Source organism: Convolutriloba macropyga, chromosome 14 (genome assembly GCF_964194025.1).
Source record: "Convolutriloba macropyga chromosome 14, txConMacr16.3, whole genome shotgun sequence".
Taxonomy (NCBI): Eukaryota; Metazoa; Xenacoelomorpha; order Acoela; family Convolutidae; genus Convolutriloba; species Convolutriloba macropyga.
Window position 1 is genome coordinate 36,423,603 of NC_134481.1, and position 24,760 is coordinate 36,448,362.

General features: G+C 32.6%; 1 protein-coding gene across 1 annotated transcript in view; it reads left to right on the forward strand.

The window, feature by feature from the left end:
* The first annotated feature begins 241 nt into the window (after positions 1–241).
* Positions 242–24,760, forward strand: part of LOC142353168 (uncharacterized) — a 33,457-nt gene continuing 8,938 nt past the window's right edge. The window contains exon 1 of the mRNA XM_075405380.1: positions 242–490. Within this exon, the coding sequence (XP_075261495.1) occupies positions 385–490 (106 nt within the window). The 5' untranslated portion in view covers positions 242–384. The remainder of the gene's footprint in view (positions 491–24,760) is intronic.

The window sequence follows — 24,760 nt, forward strand, 5'->3', positions numbered from 1 at the left end:
ACTAATTTCTATTTTTAAACTTATTTTTAATCTGATATTTCGTTTGCTGAAGCGTCGGCTTTTTTCATCTTTTCACATATTAGTTAACTTCTATAATTGGTTTGCTCATTTTACGTCAGGTACACACTAAAATGAGGAAAATAGTTAAGAAATAGTGATAAAATGTCAGCCAATTAAAGTTGCTTCCTAAAGAATGTGGAAAAGGCTTCGTTTGAGTATAAGTGAAACTAAATTATTTCATCATTTGTTCAGCCGCGGAGCGCGCACAAAGTTGAGTGATTGCTGACAACATCAAAGCGAAAAGAGAAGAGCGCGAGAGAGAAAGTGTGAATAAACAAACAAACAAACGAACAAACAACAGCAACGACAACAAAAAGTTAGAAAATGAGGAATTGTAGCAGGATAACAAGGAATATTCTGGTGATAGGATTGATTCATAATTGGGTCTGCTTCATTCTGACCTCTGCCAGCATATTGCCTCAAAATCAAGGTCAGTCTTACGTCATTAAAACTAACTCAATATTATTAGCTAATATGTTAATTTTTAATAGTTATAAGGGTTGAATAATTTTTATAGCGTCTATCCCCCTCCCCCACCTCACATACACAGGCACAGACACATACACAGACACATACACACACCATCCAAGCCTAGGGAGAATAAATCTTACGTACGCAGGCAGAGCTGCTATAATTTTTACACAGTAGCGTGCTAACGGGGGAACAGATCCGTTTTGATTTAAAAAATCTATTTTATCGTTGCACTTATCCGAATAACAATCAAGGCTGAATCACGGATGTTTTTGGACAGACTCTGATCAAGCCAATTTTTGCTTTGTTCGTGAAAAAAGTATGAAAACTTTCAGTTTTTCTAAAATCTTAAACTGATTATCAATCCGGTCAGAGAACTTCGTAATTCAATAATCATTTTACAGTGCAACCATCCTTAAAATGATTAATTAAGTTAAATATTTAGTTTTCTATCGTGTTTTCAACAACAAACGTCGGATCTATTCTGTTTTGGACCAGTGTTTTTACGCCCCCAGTTACAATTTATATGTTGTTGGATAGCACTTTACTATGTGAAAAAATAGCACGTGCGCCTGGGGGCGTAAAAGATATAAGCCCACTAAGCTGGGGGGGGGGGGGGGGGCAAAACAGAATAGATCCCAAACGTCAATGCCAAATTTTTCAGTTTTCTTCCGTTTGCTTTTTAACTAATTTAATTTCTATCTGGGAAGTCTTAATTTTTGTTGTATTTCTTCATGTTTACTGAAGGGTTAGGAATTTTTCACCAGCTCGACTTTTTTGTTCGGCCAGTTTTAGCCCAGCAAAAAGTTTTACAGAGATATACATTAACAAAATTATTAGAAAAGACTTGCATAATTGAATCGATTGTTTCACAGATATTCTCAATTTTTGATTTCTCGAGGAGATAGTGAGGTCTAAAGTTCAGAAAAATTCTTGATTTTCCGGGTTTTAAAAATGAACGAGGTTCAAAGTTTTTAACATTTTTTTTTACTATTCTTGTGTTTTTTATCGCTTCAAAACTTTTCAGGTTTCGTAAATATTGAAATTTGAAAATTGTTTATTCTAAAAAATTATATTTACATCGCTGATTTTTACGAGAAAAAAGTTCAAGAAAGGGCACACAATGAAGAAAACTGATTGAATTAACATTAAAAATCCTAAAGATGCATCAAAAAATGAACTGACAAAACTCAAAACAATCTTTTTTCAACCATGCTATGTATATTTTAAAAACTTACATTTCTTGAGATAAACTAAATCATTGCAAAATTCACGTAAATAGGAGTTAAGATCATATTTTGACCCTGAATTGTTGTTAAATTAAATTTAATGTCAACTGATTTACTTGTTCAAGACCGAGAATTTAAAAGCTTTGTTTAGCCAGTCTTCTTAAAATGAATGCTCGTATAGGATTGGCTGTAAAATTGTTAAATCCAGATGTCAAAAAAAAAATGATTAAAGCTAAACTTTAACAAAAATTGTTTTTGGAAATATGAAACAACTGAAACATTTTCAGAAGGACAGAAGGACTTTTAAAAAATGTTCTCTTGAAGATCTCTCGTAGAATCTAACCAGTCTTTGAAGGGATAAGTTTTTTTCTGAACGAAATTGCAAATCTTTATATTTTAAATTTCAATTTCGTTGATAAATCATACGCAGCATTTAGTTTTATAAATACAAAATCAGTTTTTTCATCAACAAAAATCTCAAATAAGGCACAATAGCATTTTACAATTCTGAGATCCTTAAGAACTGTCAAATAAAGAGTTCAAGCAAGTGGTCATTTTCAAATGTGTAGTTATCAGAAAAAGTTATTAGACTGAAATGTTGATAATTTTTCAATGTTAGTTGGTATAATATCTTTTTCTAAGAGAAAATTGTAGACTGTTTTAATCCGATTCTCTAGAGATTTTCCAAGTTATAAGGACTTAACTTTTGATAATTTTACTAGACCTTTGAAGCCCTGTCCTAGTACGAAAATCTTATTTGTCAAAAAGATTGTGTAAAAAAAAAGTTGAGAGCTACCCCTTATTTTTTGAAAAACTTTGAATATTTCGAAAACTTCTTTGAATTACGAAATAAAATGAAACGCAGTGTATAGTTTTTGGGATGTAAAATTGCGAATGTACTAGCATTAGGATTCCTACAAAAAATCACCCTAACAAGGCGTTACTCAGCCAATAAAACCTTGCTTAAGTTGGTTTTTGTTGTCGCACCATAAACAATCAAAGAATAACGTATTTTTGGTTCAAACTTACTCCAATAAAGCTTGTGCAGCTGCTTTCTCGTCAAAAATGTTCGAATGAGATAAACAAGTCCGCAGAAACGGTTCAGTTTTTAAACCACATGACTGACGTGATTGCTGAAATTCATTTTTTGTCAATTAAAACACCAAGGTATTTATCGCCATTTTAGTTGATATCCAAACACACAAATGTTTTGTTCATAATAACTTTGAAAGTTGACCAGTTTGCACTTGCTTTCGTTATTTGACAACCTATTTTCATCAAGCCATTCCTTAAGATTATTCAAGTATCCTAAAATTTTTTGGACATCACAAGAAGTTTGCGACGAGAAAAACACTGTTGTATCATCCGCAACAAGACAAACGATTGAAGTATTGCAACTTGAGGGCAGATCGAAAATGTATAACAAAAACAAAAGAGGACCCAACACGGATACTTGAGGGACACCACAATGAAGGTTACTAAAATCTGATGAATCCAAGATAGCTGAAACGTGTTCTTTTCAGTTCATCAAAAAATCGTTACACCAAAATAACACATTGCCCCTGATACCATAATTTTTCAGCTTCAGTAATAAAATATCATGATTCACGGTGTCGAAAGCTTTTTTAAGATCAACAAAACAGGCTAAACCTATGTTTTTACTTATTATTGACCTTCTAATATTTTCGGTATAGCGACGAACAGCAGTGGTGCAGGAATGTTTAGGTCAAGGACCAAGTTGCTCATTGCTTGTAAGGCTATGTTTGCTACAAAAATTCATATGTCGTCGATAAATTATCTTTTCATAACATTTGCTCAAAGATGATAGTAAACTAATTGGACGGTAATTGTTTCAGTCACCCTTTGCTCTTTTTTGAAAGAGAGGGAAAACTTTTGCTGTTTTAAAAGAAACTCAGAAAAAATGCCTGCTTGCACGCTATCGTTGCAAGCGTTTGTCAGGAAGTCACATTTTAGAACACTAAAATAGTTAGGGGCAACGCCACTTATGCCATCATTAGTACATCAACCATTTCTTTTTTTATCCGTCGGTAAAACTGCAAAAGTTTTATCGTTGTAAAGAAAACTGGGCTTGTATGACTTATTTATAGGAAACTTTGCTGATATTTTATAACCAATTATTGCAAAATGGTCGTTTAAATTTTGTGGAGCTGTATTATTTGCCAAAATTATAGTAGAAGAGTTGAAATCTTTCGCTAATTTGAAAAAATTCCTGGAGTGCGGATGTTGTTCAAGTTTTTTATCGTAATAGTTCCTTTTGCTGCAACGAATTAGTAACTTATTTTGATTCCTTGCTTTGCGGAATGCTTTAAGATCTGCATTAGATTTGCTTCTAACCATTTTCTGATGCAGCTTATATCTTATTTTGATTGCTTCGTGGATTTTATTATTATCCCAATTCAGCCTGCCAAATCTACGTTTTTTCTTTGATTTTTTCCGGATAAAATTTGTCTAAAACAACCATTATATCTTCAACTGGGGCGACCATTTCTTTGGTAGGGTTCAAATGGTGGTCAATTTTCGAGATTTTGATGTGAAGATTGTATAATGCACAGAGATGCGTATCCGGATTTCTAAATATTCTGACGTCACGGTAATTAAAATATTCTGTTTTCTTTTCAACGTTTTTGTTCTGAAAAACTTCTGCTTTTAAGGCATAATGATCACTTAAGGAGGTTTTAATAATACTAGTTTCCACTTGATTTTCACAAAAATGTAGTCAGTTGCGCTACTAGATGAAGCACAAACTCTTGTAGGCTGATCATTGCTACTGGGTAATTTACACGACTCAGCAATCTCAAACAATTGTTTTCTGTTAATACAATCAGTTTTCATGCGATCAATGTTGACATCACCACACACGATGATTTGTTGTTTTAACGTTCTGAGAAAACAACAAGTGATCTTCCAAGTTTTCGAGAAATGATCTAACGCCCGTTGCCGGAGGTCGATATATTATTGATATCGTGTGTTTTTTCCCAGTTTTTTGTAACTTTTTAGATAATGTTTTCATCTATAGTGTTGAAACAATTGTGTCATAAGTTTTGAAGAAATTTAAGCGTACGTAAAAAGCAACTCCTCTCCAAACCTACCGATGCGGTTTTTAAATACTATATTTTTGTAATTTTCTATGTTAAAAGAACTATGCAAGTTCAAATTTTTCAATGTTAGACATGGCAATAAACGTAATAATAGACTAAGTTTAGCGTTCAGTGTTTCATTGTTTATTCAGTTCTCATGCGACTGTTTCGCAGCAGTTCACTTTTCTATCAGTCTGTATGTTATAAGTTCTTTCTAAGTTTTGAATTCTTCACATTTTGTATCGTCTGCTGGACAATGTCTCGTATTGTCCAATTTGTCAACACTAAATGTATGTTTTTGTATGTTTTGTCGAAAGAGCTCCGCAGTAGTGTTTTTCACTGCTTCGAGTATGTCACCTGATAACTCCAGTTCCAGTACCAAATGACATCAGAAGGCAAGTAGATTGCAGTTTTCTATCTTAATAATCGAAAGGAAACCTTTTAAAAATTTTAACTGTCATCTATTTTTAAAGCAAGCTTTCCAAGGTCTAGCATCCATTGCTAGTTTGAGTAGATCCCATAAAATTGTCCATATTGAAGTAATCGTTGCGCCGCTTCAATTAAATATAGTTCATATGTGATTAATAACAATGAACATTGTAAAGTTTGACATTACTTTGATACCGGGTCTTGTAAAGTACAGAATGAAAAAAATTCGATTCAGCACTTTCGATCAAAGTTTGTGTCATTCCTCATCATCAGAACTCGGGAGTCAAGTTAAATTGTTCAATTGTGAATGACACCGTAGCGCGCCACAGAGAAGTTACAGAAAATTTTGCTCTCAGAAGTCAGAAACATTCAAACACTTTCTTAGTACGCAAACTGTGAAATTTAACCGCAGGTAAGTTTTGGATCCAAATATTAGAAGCCATAATTGCGAGTAATTTGCGAACTCGTTGAGATAGCATCTTTTCAATGCATATAAGTTTGTTAAGCTATTTCTCAAAATCTCTTTAAAATAGATCTTTTAAAATAGATATTTTAAAAAATTTAAAAATTTTTTAAAATATCTTTTTTAAATTTTATTTCCCTTAATAACTTTAATTCTTACAGATATTGCGGAAATGCAGCCAAAAAAATATCTTATATTATAACTCTGTGCTCGATCATTAACGATACTTTTTTAACAAAACTTTCAGGAATTGCTGAACAATGAGCAGTGAAGAAGAAAATTTTGCCATTAACGCCAATTTATTGGATTTCAGTTGAAAAAAATCTCACACTAATTTGTTTTAGAAAATCATAATAATGCTGGTTGGTGAAATTCAATATAATCAAGGCAAACAACCAGCTGGCATATTGGCCAAAAAGTTCTTAAAAAATCGCGGCCACTTTTCTATGCAGGTGTTCAGATCAACGCTGATATCTTCTCAGAACTTAAAATATAGTAGTTTCTACTGTTGGCAGCTCAGAATTACTATCCTTGTCTTCTAATCACAATAGTTTCATGATGAAAATATAGCAAAATGTATTTCTATGTATAAAAAGCTTTTTCTTTTATTTTTTATCTTTATCTATACCTTGAAAATTGGAAAAAAAGTTAGCAAAAAGCTAACTTTTTGCTTTTGTAACTTGAGGATAATTACAATCATGTTTTGAGTCAAAATAGTGTCCAGGAACCTTCAATACCTTTCCAGGAACGTAAAAATAAAGAAGTTGCACTACTATAGAAAATTTAACTCATTAGTTTTGGCCTGATAGCCAAAAGGTAAGGTGTGTGATTCACACGCCAATGATTGAGAGTTCAATCCTCTGCCTCCGTGACGCTGTCTGTGTAAGAATGAGCTCTTATTTAACCATAGCTTCAGGTTGACCATAGCCTGGCGAATGTTGGCTGCAAGAATGGTACCACGTCAAAGTCTCAGACGCAAAAAAAGTGGCCATGATCACCAAAGAAAGAGCATTCATGCTTACCGAATGAACAGTCTGAAATGTGGGGAATAATTGAAAAAGGACAGCTGAGAACAGGCTACTGTTAATACACTGTAGACTGAAAGCCTTATGCTGCTCCGCTGCGATTACGCAGAAACACATCAATTTATTATTTATTAGTATTGAAATGTAGAACAATTATTCATTTCAAGTCCAGTTTCAATAAAAAAAATTGTTATGAATTGAGTCCTGTTATGAATTTTGCCCTTCTAAAATGAAAACAAAATTGTTATCGACTGATCAACGTTTATTTCTTGTTTGGGATTGGTTCTGATAAATTGATGAAACGATATGCATCATACTATTTGCCTTTTTCTAAAATGACGTTCAATGTTCCATTGAGTTATATAAAAATTATAGCCGAGTTTGGGGTTAATAAATTGCGAAGTTAAATGACTGAGGGGTGGATATATGCGTTTTAAAATACTGTTGGTTATATAAATTGACGTGAAATAAGTAAAAGTAGAAACGTTCTAATACTCCTTTGTTCTTTTTAATGCCAGCCTCAATCAAACCGATTAAAAATCCGATTACGTCTCAGCTTGTGAAAAATTTTACTAAACAGCGATTCTTTTTCCGAAAATTATTAGGCATGATTTAGTTCACACTACTTGTTTTTGATCCTCTGATGGAAACTCTTGAATTCAGAGGAATTGTTTTCATTTCTAGCTTGCTCTACGTGGTCAAAATTCGTCAATTGTCTAATCAGAAAACCGGAGGTAATTGTTGTAAATTTTATAGGTATGGTATTTTACTGTTTTCATCTGATGCATAGCAAATAATGAAAAGCTAATTTTCCGGTCATGTCTTCTTTAAAAAAACACCTCCGGCAGAAATTATATGCAAAAGAAGGTAAGTTTAAACAAATTATTTTCATACTTTCAAAATTTCATCTTTAAATATGATATGAGTCTCCGAAAATCCCACGATTACAGTTTTGTTGGGTTGAGCACGGGCAGAAGGCTTTGAATTTTACGAAACAATGAAATATCTTCAAAAATGTTTCTTGTTTTCAAAATAGTTCGAATAGGAAATACTTACGTTAATTGTCGCCAAAGAAAGAGCATTCATGCTCACCGAATGAACAGTCTGCGATGTGGGAATAATTGAAAAAAGGCAGATGAGAACAGGCTACTGTTAATACACTGCAGACTGAAACCTTTATGCTGCTCCGCTGCGATTACGCAGAAGCACATTTATTTATTATTTATTAGTATTGAAATGTAGAACAATTATTCATTTCAATCCGGTTTTTATGAAACACTTGTTATGATTTGAGTCCTGTTATGAATTTTGTTCTCCTAAAATGAAAACAAAATTTTTATCGATTGATCAACTTTTATTTCTTATTTGGGATCGGTTCTGATAAAATGATGAAACGATATGCATCACAATATTTGCTTTTTTCTAAAATGGCGTTCAATGTTCCATTGAGCTATAAATAGTAAAAACTGAGTTTGGTGTTAATAAATTGTGAAGTTAAGTGACTGAGGTGTAGATATATGCGTTTTAAAATACTGTGGTTATATAAATTGACGTAAAGAAAAGTAGAACCGTTCTAATACTCTTTTGTTCTTTTTAATGTCAGCCTCAATCTAACCGATTAAAAATCCGATTAAGTCTCAGCACGTGAAGAATTTTTCTAAACAGCGATTCTTTTTCCAAAAGTTAGTAGGCATGATTTAGTTCACACTACTTGTTTTTGATCCTCTGATAGAAGCTCTTGAATTTAGAGGAATTGTTTTCATTTCTAGCTTGCTCTACGTGGTCAAAATTCGTCAATTGTCTAATCAGAAAACCGGAGGTAACTGTTGTAAATTTTATAGGTATGGGATTTTACGATTTTCATCTGATGCTTAGCAAATAATGAAAAACTAATTTTCCGGTCATATCTTCTTTAAAAAACACCTGCGGCAGAAATTATATGCAAAAGAAGGTAAGTTTTAAAAACTTATTTTCATACTTTCAAAATTTCATCTTTAAATTTGATATGAGTCTCCAAAAAGTCCCAAGATTATAGTTTTGTTGGGTTGAGCACGAGCAGAAGGCTTTGAAATTTACGAAACAATGAAATATCTTCAAAAATGTCTCTTGTTTTCAAAATAGTTCGAATAGGAAATACTTACGTTCATTGTCGCCAAATAAAGAGCGTTCATGCTCACCGAATGAACAGTCTGAGATGTGGGAATGATTGAAAAAAGACAGCTGAGAACAGGCTACTGTTAATACACTGCAGACTGAAACCTTTATGCTGCTCCGCTGGGATTACGCAGAAACACATCAATTTATTATTTATTAGTATTGAAATGTAGAACAATTATTCATTTCAAGTCCAGTTTCAATAAAAAAAATTGTTATGAATTGAGTCCTGTTATGAATTTTGCCCTTCTAAAATGAAAACAAAATTGTTATCGACTGATCAACGTTTATTTCTTGTTTGGGATTGGTTCTGATAAATTGATGAAACGATATGCATCACATTTTTTGCCTTTTTCTAAAATGACGTTCAATGTTCCATTGAGTTATATAAATAGTTATAGCCGAGTTTGGGGTTAATAAATTGCGAAGTTAAGTGACTGAGGGGTGGATATATGCGTTTTAAAATACTGTTGCTTATATAAATTGACGTGAAATAAGTAAAAGTAGGAACGTTCTAATACTCCTTTGTTCTTTTTAATGCCAGCCTCCATCAAACCTATGAAAATTCCGATCAAGTCTCAGCACGAGAAGAATTTTTCTATACAGGGATTCTTTTTTTGAAAATTTTTTGGGCATGATATAGTTCACACTACTTGTTTTTGATCCTATGATAGAAACTCTTAAAGCTAGAGGAATTGTTTTCATTTCTAGCTTGCTCTACGTGGTCAAACATCGTCAATTGTCTAATCAGAAAACCGGAGGTAACTTTTGTAAATTGTATAGATATACGATTTTACTGTTTTCCTCTGATGCATAGCAAATAAAGAAAAACTAATTTTCCGACCATGTCTTCTTTAAAAAAATACCTCCGGCAGAAATTATATGCAAAAGAAGGTAAGTTTAAACACATTATTTTCATGCTTTAAAATTTTTCATCATTAAATAATAATTGAGTCCCTGAAAAGTCCTAAGAACGTACTTTTGTTGGGTTGAGCACGGGCGGACGGCTTTGAAATTTACGAAAAAATGAAAAATCTTCAAAAAAGTCGGTTGTTTTTCAAAACAATTCAATTAAGAAATAATTACGTTCATTGTCCGTGAAAAAGTTGTTCAACTACGGCCAACCTGGATGCAGTACTGTTATAAACTGCTATTACCTCCTCGGGCTGTTTTGAAGCAGAAAAAGAGAAAAAAATCCGATCAAAACTAAGCTTGAGATGAGCTTTTCATCAACAACACTTCTTCAAAATTTAATAGTGCACATGATCAGTTTAAACTCGTTGTCGGTGATCTTACGGTTCTCGGGTCGAGGTTTTAGGGTGAAATGCGGTGAATGTGGTGAATTTTTGTAAGAAATGCGTTAATTGCAGCGAATGCGGTAAAAAAAATAATTCGCCGCTTTTCACCGCATTTCTTACGAAAAATCACCACGAAATTCACCGCAATTCTTACAAAAATTCACCGCATTCACCGCATTTCTTACAAAAACTCATCCTTAAACCGAAAATTTGCGGGCTTGCCGTACTTTTGATCGTTTCGTACCCGTGTCAAAGTTGAAACTTAATAGCTCAAGAGCAAATTTTAAACTGGTTTTTAAACGTACCAATTTTTCTGGGCACTCGGCAGAATTTTTTTTAAATATTGTCAAATCGGGGAAACAGCCGTTAAATTTACGTGCACTTTTTGAAAAAAAAGCCGCTGAAGTCGCCTATAATCGGTAAACAAAATCCCTTTTTGCGGTTTCAGCCAATTTACATATAATTTTAAATTAATTTATGAACCAGCAGAACTTGTAGTAGCTGTTTTTCGAATTTATCTGTACAATTTAATGTAAGAATCACCAGGAAAATTCTTATAATTAACTAAAATTTTTAGAGATAACAAGGAGGCTCGGTAATTTGCGTTCGCACATAAAGTTCCTACCCCGCTCATTCCTATTTTTGGCATAAATGTCAACCAAATGAGGAACAGATAGAAAACCCCCCAAAATTCAAGTTCTGTTGAAAATTGTGTATGAACAAAAAGATCACCTCCAACGCAAATAAATCAGTAGAGTAAAAAAATGCCGCATTAGATTGATGAAATAAGCCATTATTAAGAGAGCGGGGCAACAAAATCAAACTACAAAAACATTAAACATTTATTACATCCAAAACTTTAAGTCCATTTAAAAAACTTTGTTAACAAGGTCAAAATAGCGTCGAATAAAACTGAAAATAACAAAAATAACTTCTATTTCAATAGAAAAGATGTGGTATTACTCCATAAAAAGGCTCGGTAACAATTAGACAAAAAAAACTAAAAAGCAGCAAAGTTAAAAAACTGGCTTATATTTTAAAAAACAATTAATTGCAAAGTAATGAAAACAAATAGATTGCAGTTAAAAACGTCCAACATGTTTATGATAGCTTACGCAACAAATAAAAATTCAATTGAAATTTGCGTGAAAACTTTGTCTAAGCCGTAAAACCGTATTCTGCTCCTCGAAATATGTTCAATTAGCCTCACTCGAAAAACAACAATGTGCTATAGGACCTCTCATTAATGAGAAAATTTAACAATTTAGGAAAAGGGAAAAAAGGAGCAAAATTAATAACACTTTTGTATTTTTCAAAAACAATATTTTTTAAAATTAATGTGAGCCATTAGATACTAATTGAAATAATTAAACAGATTCGTCTCTTTGTCCAGAGTAAGCGCTGTAATTATTCAGAAGACCAGGAATTACTCAGAGACCTGTAATTATTCAGAATACCTTATACTTCAACGAAGAGAACGACAAATGTAGACAAGAATCAAAATTTACATTTCTTTGTTTTCGCAAAGAACCGGTGTCGAAGCCAGTAGGTTCATAACGAACTTTTTAACAAACTTTAGACTTCGTAAATTTGCATCCTACCTCGGTGACAATAATGTCATATGTGACCTGTAATTAAAGAAACTACGCAACGAATAGATAAAGGAACGAAAATGCGAAGTAAAGAAGTGTTTTTTTTTGAAAATAAGTGGTCTCAAATTCAAGAAAGCCGTCAACTATCTATTCAAATCAAAATGTTTTATTTCTCCAGCAAAATCCAATGAGATCTGCCATTATTCAGGAAATTTCATGCGACTAAAATAACAAGGTTTAAACGACAGTTAATGAAAAATGTAAAAAATTCCAATAAGTTCTTCGAGAAAGCGGTGTCGAAGCCGTTAAACTCACACTCTTTTCCGAAATATTAAAATGTTCATTTGTGCATTTTTTTGAACGCTGATTTTATAGTGTGTGAACTGGCAATGGTGTGATAATGTGACAAAACTAGAAAAAAACATGAAAACGGGCCAATGCCCAAAAGTATTAAAAATTGGAAAAATGTAGTAGTATCGAAGCCAGAAAACCGTAATTTAACTCGTAAAACCGCAAAAAAACAATGAGAGTTGATTCAGTAAAAAGAAGAGGAAGAAAAAGCATTCTTTTTTTGCTGACACTCAGCTACAGGATGACCAAATTGAGAGAAAAATATTGGCCAATATATAAGCCATTGATAATTTAAAAATCAAACAATTTTATTAGTCAAAACAACAATAATTTTTTGAGTAAACAATATAAATAAATTACTATGGAACTGCTTAGGAAGCCATTAGGATCTATCGACAGTGAGCTTTGATTTGAATTGTTCTGTTCTTTAATTAACATAAAAGTGATCGATTTTTTTTAAAAAGACCGACTGATTACAATCCGAATTATTTTTGGATTGCAACAGTTCAAGATTGGATCAAAACCAGCCTTGCTATTTCTGTTTGTCCATTAAGAAGATTCAAATGTTTCGAATTTTATAAAACTAGACAATTTGTTAGATAAAAGATCAAAATTAAATGCTGCGTTTTTGATAATCATAAAGTAAAATTAGCGAAAAACCTCGAAATTTTATTGAGGTTTTTCCCTATTTCGCCAGACTACTCTAAGAGAAGTGGAAGTAGGACTAGCTCTTTTTGTAGTTTACAAGAAAAATGATTTTTTTAATTGTTTTGGGTGTGTACTTCCGGTAAAATCAATCAAAGTCGACGACAAATTTTCGGACAAATTTTGATGAAAAAGGCTAAGTTTTGAAAAATTTAGCCAAAATTTCAGTAAAAAAACTGAACTGAAACAGTCAAAAAGACTTTTGCGTCTTTAGAAAACAAAATCAATAGTACTGTTTTAAACAATTTTACAATTTTAAGCAAAACTTACGAAATTTTAGGCAAAAATTCCGGAAAATTTGAATAAAAATAACGCAAATCGGTATAATATTCACAAGAAATTTAAACCACGATGACTCGCTCCAGAATAAAAATTTCAAAAAAATGTCTTTTCTCCATATTCTACGCTTGACGGGCTTTTTAATGATACCACTCAAAACTCTCCGCGAAGAATAGATCGATCGATCAAAACTGATTGAACAAAAAAACATTTATGTATATAGTTCCTCCCCTCCCTCAAGAGGGGTCGGAACAAAAACACAACCATCTTTTCATTGCAGGTTTTTACATTTTATCTACCCTAGGCCTAGGTACAGACTTATGAAAAGAAAATGCTCGACTAAAATGTATTATTAAAAGACCATATTCGACTCATTTCAGTTATGAAAAGACGTTAGCTGGACTTTAAGTCATGCTTGACTTTAGCTCGACTCACATTTCTCTCATAAGATTTTAACTGGACCCCAAATTTACTCAAAAGATTTTACCTCGACCCAAAATTTCACAAAAGACTTTAGCTCAACCCAACGTTAGGGCTGTACTTAAGCTCTACCCATGATTTGCTATGAAGACTTTAGCTGGAATCAAAAAGGTTTTTACAGTCGAGCAAGGTCTTTTCATGGGTCCACCAATTGTCTCTTCATAGTCAACAAACTCGAGTTAATGTCATTTCATGGGTCCACCATTAATCTTCTCATAATTAATTAAAGTCGAGCAAAGTTTCGTTATGGGTCCATCATTTGTCTCTTCATAAGTCTGCTTTTGTGCCTCCAAAGTTCTACTTGCAACTCTTTTGTTCATTATTACTTATAATGTAGTCAGCATGTATGCTAATTCAATTTTTACGAATTTCACGAACGACAAATTCCTAAAAAACGTGCGTTGTTTTTGAAAAAAGATAGATCATAGTTTTGGAAGGGAACATAAACTTAATACCGCTGCATTTTTCTCATGGCTAATGGGAACAGGGTTGGTAAATTAGAGCTACCTGGTTTTATTCAACCAAGTAATGCGGTATTATACTCCAGCTGCCATAAAGCATTATCTTAAGAGTTCACAAAATCCTTAAGTCTTTTGGCACTTTTCCTGCTGATTTTTAAGTTGGACTGCTCTGGTGCAAAGCTTTTTAGTCTCACTCCGATGCTGCTTCTGTATGTACAGAGCAGAAAAAGTAAAAATTTCGAATTGGAAAAGAAGCAGACTTATGAAAAGACTAATGGTGGACCCATGAAAAGACATTAACTCGACTTCGTTGGTTATGAAAATACTAATGGTGTACCCATGAAAATACCTTGCTCGACTCTAATTGGTTGTGAAAAGTCTCTTGCTGGACCCAACAAAAGACCCTAGCTCGACTTTTATTGGTTGCTGTACCGTGTAATTGTAGTCAATATTGACCCCCCCCCCCCCCCCTACTAGACTTTTAAATTCTTTTCATTAGTCGAGGTGTAGACCTGCGACCCCAAAAAGAGACAATGCAAACTGCGCGAAAGTAGATTTAGAGTTCGCAAAGTTTCCTCCTTACGCATTGTATATCTTGGGAATATTACATGCACTTTATAATCAAAATACGTTCAAACTTTTCCAGTGTGTACAGCAGTAACTGTAATCTGTTTTAAAAAGTCAAAGTTTTGAGAAGTTCGCAGATACTTCAGTAACCACTATTAAAGTAATTTGCTGCAGGTATAGCTTCTTACAATCAAACAATCTAAAATGCCAAGTTATATTTTAAGTTTGATGAACTTTTATAGAAAATTGTAATTAATAGCTCTTTCAATGCCTCTTTCCGCCTATTCAGTCGTTTTCTAAATTTTTCTCCATAGGGCTTCAAGTTTCCCGTACCGAATTCCAAGTCTATCAGTACTAGGCAAGCCTCAGTCCAAGTCTTATTTCTTTTTTCAGTACTGGGCAAGTCTTAAAACAAGACTTACAAGTCTGACATGTCTTGGCCAAGACTTTGGTAACACTTGCAAGTTGATTCCCAATTCAAAACCAACTTTTCAAAAAATTTCGAGTGAAAATACGGGTACTATTTGAAACGCATTTATGGGGAAGAAAATTAGAATAGACTGAATGTGATCAGACTCAGAATGACATTTTGTTTCAGTTTTGTAAGTTTTCTTTAGATAGCATTGTTTGCTGCCTACGCTCCCGTCCTTTTAGCATTTTGAATAGTAAGTTATTTTTCTTATTCATCATTTGAAAATGACTCCGGAGTCAGAGCCTCTCATTTAAACAATTACGGAAGCTTTATGAAAAACAAACAATTTTTCAGAAGTGTAAACAATTTAAGTTTAGCTCTCACATCATCTCCTTAATTTAAGTTCCCGTGTAATAAATTAAGGGGAAGTTAAGAAGAGCCCAAAAACAGCAAATTTAGTCATCATTTGGCGCAAAAAATAATCAGCATTACAAATGTTGGAATGATTTGATTGGAATGGCATTTTTTAAAATATCCACAGCGGGGGAAAAGGCGCCCGCTGAACTTAAGTTGGAATTTAGTTTGTCAATTTTTGAGTTTAATTATTCAAAACTGGTGATTAAGTTATGAGTTTACTGGCGTTCCAATTAGTAGTAAAATTTTCCTGCTTCTGCCTGTTTTATGGCAGTGACACTTTTCAAGCAACAAAACAGACACTTTGCTTTTAGAGTTCTCATAAATTTCAAGTAGTGCTGAGACAAAATCTATTCTTTGGCATTTCAATGTCAAGAATTAAGTTAAATAAGATTAATAACCACAATTAACCAAGTTGAATGTGACATTTTTTTTGTATCACGCTTCAACAAAATGTCGCAAGTCACTAAACTCATTGTGTGCATGTTGGTCCTATTTCTTTTAAACCCGAATAATCCCCCCCCCCCACCTATATTTTAACATCATATCTTTCCTGAGTACATTATTTCGCCCAAAAGAACTTTTTGGGCGAACCGTACGAACCACTAGTATCATTCCTTATAATCTCGAGTAGTAATCCTAAAAGTTTTTACCTAACCCCTACAGATCCTTGATTAATTTGAATGTATAGGGTACCAACAGTATAATTAATTAATATTGGGGTAAAGTTATATAGGGGTGAAATAATTAAGGTTTAATGATAGGATTCGTAACTCATGGGGTTGAAAAATTGGAACTTTTTCAACCCACTGGAACTTAGGAACCAGACCAAAACAGGCAAGGATCTAAAAATAAATCTGTCGCTCGAATTTTTCACTATATAGAAAAAAATTACAACTATTTACTGAAAAATTGTATAATAAGAAAAAAGAGGCTGTGTATTGTGCGCTCGCTCACAATGTTCCGTCCCCGCTCATTCGCATTTTTGGCATAAATTTATACCAGATAAGAAAAGATATAAAAACCCCAAAAAATCGAGTTAAAAAAATGTTTACGAACAAAACCATCGCCTCCAGCGCAGACATCTCAGAGGAGTGAAAAATGCCAAATTAGATTAATGGGATTAGCCATTATTCAGAAAGCAAGTCAAGACGAACAACAAAATCAAACAACAGAAATCAACGTAACAGAAAGCAATAAATACATCCAAAACCCTATTTCCATTTTTTAAAAAAGCATAACTTATTAGCAAGATAGAAATAGCGTCAGATAAACTGAAACAAAAAAAATTGCTTCTCACTCTAAAAGATAGGGGAGCACTCCATAATAAGGCTCGGTAACAATTAGACAAAAAAGAACAAAAAACAGCAAAGTTGAAAAATTGGCATTAAAAAAAATTTGATATTTTTAAAACAATGAATAATGAAAACCAATAGATAGCAACTGAAAACATCCAACATGTTTTTGATCCCTAAAACTTTCATAAGAAAACAGTAACCCCCGTTCTCATTCAGCTTTTTATGTGGCTACAAAAATAACAACAAATGAAGACAACAAACAAAAATTCAGTTGAAACTTGCGAGAAAACGCTGTCAAAGCCGTAAAGGCAAATTTTATCGCACAAACTATGTTCAATTGAGCCTTCATTGAACACCAATAATGTGATATGCGGTTTCTTTTTTAATGAGAATAGGTAACAACTAGACAAAAAGAAATAGAAAAAAGGGCAAAATCAAGCAGTATTTTAAATATTTCCAAAACAATTATTTTCAAAGTCATGTAAGTTATTAGCTGCAAAATGAAATATTACAATAACCTGTTTTATCCATCCAACAAAAACGTTTGAGACCTGTAATTGTTCAGAATATGTCTTAAATCTACAAAAAGAGCGTCAAATGTAAACAAATATAAAAAATTCAATTACTTTTTTTTTGCAAAATAATTGTGTCGAAGCCAGTAAAATCAAAATGAAGTCTTCAAAAACTTAAGCATTCGTACAATTGCACCATCTTTTGACAGGAACAATGTAATCTGTGACTTTTTATAAACGAGACTACGTAACACACAGACAAAAAAGAACAATATTTAAAAACAGTTTTTTTTATTTCTGAAAAGAATTGTTTCAAAGCCACGAGAGCCATCAGCTATCTACTCCAATCAGGATATAGGCTAATTTTGTTGCTCCATAAGAACCAATGAGAACTTTCAATCCACGAAATTTCATGCGAATGGAAGGCCAAATTACAAAACTACTGTTAAAGACAAATGTAAAAAAAATTCAATTGAAATCTTCGAGAAAGAGGTGTAGAAGCCGTTTAAACCATAATCCATGACTTTAAGGACTTTCATATATCAATTGTGTTTTTTTGAATGCCAATAAAGTATAATGTGGACTTTCAATAATGTGATAATGGGACAAAACGAGGAAAAAATCTGAAAAATGGGCCAATGCCTAGAAAAAAATGGGAAATCTAATAGTATCAAAGCCAGAAAACCATAAGTTAACGCTCAAGGAAGATTAACTTCTAAGTCAGTAGAAAAAAAAAGAAGAAGCATTTGTTCTTTGCTGACGATAAGCATCAAGTGGACCAAATTAAGAGAAAAATAGTTGCAAAATTCATTTAGACCGACTGATTTTTTGTTTTTTAAAAGGGATCGACTAACTACAATCCAAATTATTTTTGGATTGTAACCGTCCAAGATTGGAACAAAACCCACCTTGCTATTGCTGTTTGTCCATTAAGAATACTCACTTGTTTAGAATGTTTTAGATCTATATAATTTTTTAGTTTTTGATGCTGCGTTTTTGATGATCATGGAGTAAAGTTGTCAAAAAGCGGCAAAATTTTAATTCCAGAATACTCTTAATGGAAGTGGAAGTACGAATAGCTCTTTTTGTAGTTTACAATGACTACGTTAGTTTTTTATGGCTGTGTATTTCGGCAAATTTAATCAAAGTGAACTAAAGAAGCTCGTTTCGAGCAATTTTTGATGAAAAGTCTGAATTTTGAAATATTTAGCCAAAATTTTAGTCAAATTTTTGCTTTTAAGAATTTAATGCTTGCATTTAAAGAAATAGTGCACCTCGTTTCCGATACCTTAACAACATACAGTTCTTGTGTGCCACCAATTATTAACTATACGATCTATTAGTCTATGGTCCCATTAGCAAAACTATGCAGAAATCTTTGAAAGCATATATCAAACAAATTATCTGTGTATTGCCCTCTGTAAAGACGGCCTCGGTACTAAAAGAGAAAAATTTACTCAAGAGTTAAGTCGTCAGAGTTTTGCAATTGTTCAGAAAACTCGCCAATTTTATTCCTAAATAATAGCAGTTAAAATTAGATATCTGCTGATTATTTTCTGAAATTCTACACTGGTTTTCTTAAGCATGGGACGAAGTTCATTTGAAGTAAATCTTCATTTTAATGTCTGATATATTCACTGATTTCCCTTTGTTGTGCACACTTGCCTATAAATAACTATCTAGTACTGGTCTACATATTTGTTAGAAAAAGAGGCACCAACTTTAAAACGATTCTAAACTTAATAGGTGTTTAATTGGATGTTAACTTCTCATATCAAATGCTGAAGCTACTTGTTTTGTTCTTCAGCTTGCACTTAAATTAGCAAAAACTGGATTGTAGGAAGAAAATTTGTTATCAGGCTAAATTCTTCTAATAAATTTCTGATACTTTATGTGAGCTATTTCAATTGGAACAAATAATGGCAGATATAAAAGCTTCATTAAGTTCAGATTTGCCGCTGCTAAATCATAAAATACCGACCATCAGTTAAGCCTTTCAAGTCTGCTCAGTTTCTGCAAAATACTTTGATGATAAAATAGCTTCAGATTTTTTTGAATAAAAGTAAACATCCAGCAGTTTAAAATGAAAATCGCGACTGCAAAAATTGTGTGTGAAGTTTTTTTTCTCGTGAACTGATTTTTCTAGCTGAACAAAATAAATCTGCCTGGTTTTATTAATTGTCCATGAAGATTTGCTTATTTCTCAATTCATGAAATCGACCATAGTTCAAAGTAAAATTCACCGCTCACTCGAATATTTTTTGCGTTCACTTGAAGACGAACTGCGGTCAGACATTTGTTCTCAGTAAATGATTACGCTATTTAAAATGATTTCTAAGACTTTTTTTGCCACTTTTCCTCTCTTCTTATTTATAAAAGAGATGAAAAAACAGTAGAATAGATTAAGAATTAGAAAGAACTTTTGAATAGATAATAAAGTAGATAAAATAAATAGATACATGAATAGACAAATAGATAAATAAATAAGTTATAGAAATAAACCAACTTTAAATAGATACTAGAAGACTGAACTGCTTTTATTCTTACATGTTGGCCTAAATAGGCTTGACATAGACTATTGGGATCTTTTCCGCTAGCCACCCCCCCCCCCCCCCCCCCCCAGTCCTATATAGCCGAACTTAGGCACCCCCCAAATATTAACATTTTGCTCCCTTCGAGAAAAATTACTTATGATCATGATTACGTATCTAGTTTAACACATCAACACAACAGACACGTTTGCAACATTTTTCAGGAAAATCAGAGTAGCATAGACCCTTTTCAAAAGCACGTAATTCCAAAAAAATGCAATAAGAACAAGTTTTTGGTGGATGTTTACATTATATGCAGTTCGTTATTATTATGCACGTATTAATTTCAAACCACCGCTCTGTTAATGTTTTTTAAATGCCCATTCACGCGTATTCACATGTAACATGGGGGGCGCTAGCGCAAAAGATCCAATTATTGATAGCCCTAAAAAATAAAGTTCAAACTACTTATTTTCGGACTAAATTTTGTATCATCATTATGACAAAAATATCGCATGATACACGAAGAGCCCCTAGATCCATAGTGAACTTTTTTTGCAAAAAATTTAACGTTTCTGCTGAACAGAAATGCTAAATTCTGACACTCAAAACAATGCATCAGACGTCAATTTCAGTGCAATTTTCTAATGTATGCATTTCTCGTATTTCTAGCTTACAAGAAAGAATTTTTGGAAATGGAAGTTCATTTTCTTTTTCTTTTCTATGGATTTGACAAATAAACTACTTTCATAACCATTTGCTAAAAGTTTACATCGCAGATAAAATATATTTATTCAGTTTGTTGAGCGAAAAAAATTTAACCAAAATTAACGGCTTTGTCTTCTGCTAAACATAAAAACAAATTCCGACCTAACTAATGATTTTTATTTGATGGGAACACGTTTAAAATTTTGAAGAATATGCTGCTTTAAGGTGGTTTTAATTTTTGTTTACTTTAAAATATAATTTCCAATTTCAAATGGAAGTTTATTCCATTTCATTATGATTTTCTGTTGTTGAGAACGGTTTCCTGCTTTTTAAAGTTATAAATTGCTCTTTTCTGCAATTTACGCTCACCAAAATTATGCTTCCCAGCTAAATTTTAGCTGTACACAATGCAGTTTTTGAAAAAAATACCAGTTTCTAACTTTGATTCACTAATTTGAATGATTTGCAATTCTGTTGGTATAAATTACGCATTAAAAGAGTCAATCATCTGTTAGCTAATTCGTATGAGATAAATATTCGTTTTCTCCTAATGATGGGAAATTATTTTTTCAATCAAACTCCGCAAATTGATTAAACTCGAAAATCTTGTTCTTTTTTAAGTCCGTTGTTGTAGAGCAGAAAAAGAGAGGCCCCAAACGTTCCTCGAGGGGCAATGTGGTTGTCATTTTTGTCCATTCTAAAAATATCCTGAGATTTCAAATAATGTTTTGTGCCCGCTTGAAATATTTCAAATATATATTCACAGGGTTATCGGGAAATGCTTAAGCACTCTTCATGAAAAAAAGTTGATGGGGTAATGAGCTGAACGATTTGGCAAGATATATGAAATTAGGAGCGTTTTTTTTTAAATTTGTTATAACGATGGTGTAAGGCTCCAATTAAAAGCGCAACAGCATGAGTTTTGATTATCGCAGAATTTTTTTTTCCTTTTGTATTTATTATTCTCCTTGATCAACAGAAGACGTTTTCCAGACATCAGAATTTTTGTGATTGGCTTGTACCTTGCATATATTTATTTTTCCCTTTTTGTAGACAAGACTGACAAACACAATTTTCAATATTTCAGAGGAAAAAGTTGCTAGCGTTGAATAGGAATTTTAAATGACTTCCTATCAAAAACCTTAGTAGATTTGATAGCCAATGCATTAAAAACTCCCGGAACAAATTGTTTTGCCAAGTATACCAATTGCCAAGCATACTTGGTTTTAAGAAGTTGCTCTGTATTTATTCAATACAAAAATAGAGGAAAGTGAACTCAACATTATAGTTGAAATGTACAAATTATACCACTTAACTTCAAGCAAAAGAAACGACATTTTCAACCATACATGTATCTTTTTCTGTTTTATAAATTTTACTAAAAGTTGTGGATTTTAAGAGTGATTACAAAATATAAGATAACTTTGAGCAATCAAATGATTTTTTAGATTGAAATTTTAGTTGCAGGAAGACAAAAAAGAATGTTTTTTCTAAAATTACCAATTTCCATTCTTTTTGTCAACGTTTTCTTCTGTTGCATTTTGTTCGGAAGTCAGAATTTCAATGTTGCTTTATTCTCTATCATGGCACCAAATTCTCCGACAAAAAGCTACATATATGATTTCCATATCTGCAATGCTAAAAACACCCTGACTTGAATTGACAAGGCTAGACAATTTACAGATCGATTGAGTTTCTCTTTTGTTTTCAAACCCAGTTGATTAACCTTTTTTGCTGAAACGATGATAGTGAAAACAATGATAATGAAAGTAAATTCAATTATGTGATGTCGGCGAAAAACAAGTTATTTCTGTAATTTATTTTAACAACGACAGCTCGTGATCAATTGAGTTAAAAATTTGATCCGTTTTATGAATTGGTTTTTATTATGAGCCAAAACGAGAAGCAAATTACTTTAAAACTGATCAAAGAGACTTGCCTATTCTTATTACTATTATTATTGCTTTCACTATGTTAGTGAAAACTCTCAATAGGTTAATTAATATCAATCCCTCTTTTAAAGCCACTGTTTTAAGAATCCACATATTAATGCCTCCCCACGAGTAGTTCGTACTTTTGATTATGGCGTTTTCGAAAAAAAACACAAATTTGGAGCTCAAAGGTTTTTCGAAATTACCTGTGCCTTATTTTAACCGCATTTCACTCAGTTAGAGTTACCAGGGTTTTTTGTCTACAGATTAAAAGTTTCGTTCAGAACTTTTTGATATTGAGGAACATATGTTTTTAGCAACTTTTTACATTGGTTATTTCCAATGAAAGTACCGGATAATATTTGCATGAAAATTGAGCGCCAGGATTTTGTTGAACATCGCCACTCAAGAGCAAAGATACAGGTTGTTGGAAAATTTATTCGACAAAAAAAAAGAAACCAAAATTGAAACTGCAAATTTTAATTTATTGCAATTCAAAACATTTTTTGGGTTGTGTTACAATACCCAAACATAATAAATAAATTTGTTGGTCTATAGCAAAAATGCAGTAAATTTTAGCATGTAAGTTTTCACTATCGTTCATTCAACTAAAAGTTAAAGTCCGTGAGACAACTAAAGAAATTAAAGAAAACGCTGATATTAGCGAAGTGCATTTATTGTTTTGACAAACTCGATTAGTTTTGAGACCATTATGTTTCCGTGATAAAAGCAACTCAAGATATTTTTAACTTTTTCTACTCCATTTAGATTTGAATGAATACCATTATCTGAAAGATCTGACTTAATTACTTTGTATAAACAAAGTCGCGCTGTCAATCTGTGTGTTGAACACTGAATGAACCCCAGTTTCAAGACAAACATGGCAATATCGTGTTTTTTGTATGTGCTCTCCGAAAGTATTGGACGATTCAAATTTCTAACAATTCTGAATAATTTTTAGAAAAAAAAAGTCTTAGAAAATAATTTTGGTGTCGAGAAATTAGGTTTCCAAACAAAGAACTGTTCTGAATACTTTGATTACCGTCATTCAAAGTTTGCATTGAAGGTGATTTTCTATTTGACTTTCTTTTTCAACTTGTTTCTTCTGTGATCGAACAATCTGATTCTGCCCCTCAATTGTTTCCAACTTCTTCTGAATTAGATTCTTGTCCTTGAAATATTTCATTTTTTTTTGCTTCACTTCGATTTTCAAGTTATCTACAGCATTTGTCATCTTTGCTAGTTTGTTGCTCAGTTCAGTTTTTGTTCTTTGAGGCTAGTTCAAGCAATATTTGGCTGTTTTTATGCTTTACACGGCAATTTGCATTCACTAACTGTTTTAATCTTTGATTTTTATAGGTCTCTGTTTTAAGTGATGTCGTGCATTTTAGCTATCATATACCTAACATCGTTAAGAAGATGGATTCCAGTTTCTAACCCTGCGATTTCAAGCTCCAATAATTAAACATGATTAAATAAACCCTGCAAGCGCCGTTTGATCTGAGCTTTTGGGTCCTTCCCACTATAGCCCTCCCCCACCCATCAAATTACAGCCCCCCATTATCGTATAATGACTATGATGGGGGGAACTATAGGTTATCTGACCATTAAGCTTGAGGAAGGGGGGTATAGTGGGAAAAACCCCAGATTTTAAAGTTTTCAATTTGATTACGTATATACATCAATCCATTAGCAATTAAAACTGGAATACAATTTTTGTGCATTTGTTTCAGTTTGTTTCAGTCTTTCCTTAATTTTTTTCACACCTCAGCGCAGATATTTACTCGGACTCTATTCTCACAGGGCATATATTTTCCCAAACGATGCTTTTTAACTTCTTGAAAATGCTATAATTTCTTTTTTCTGATATATCTATTCAGCTTTTCTGTTTTCACAGAAAAAGTGAGCGCATGTCTGTCATATTCTTAACAATGCACAAAAATTTTGATAATTTTAGAGCGAAAAAAACCAGGAAAAAACGAAAGGACGCAAAATCATCAAAATGGGCTCAAAATGGGCCTAGAGGCCGCAAAAAAGCGACGAAATTACATCATAAACACCATTTCAAAAAGGAATTCCTGTAATTAGTTGATAAAATTTTGACGCATTATAGCTTGATTTTTTAAGTGTTTTAATCCGCGCCCAATTGTGAAAACTTTTCACAAGTCTTTTTTTACGCAACTTTTGTTTTGTTTTCATATTTAAACAGTTTCATATAGCTTTTTCAGCATCTTCTCTGGTAATTTTTTAAAATCAGTAACATATGTATTAGTTTGAAAGTCAAATTGAATA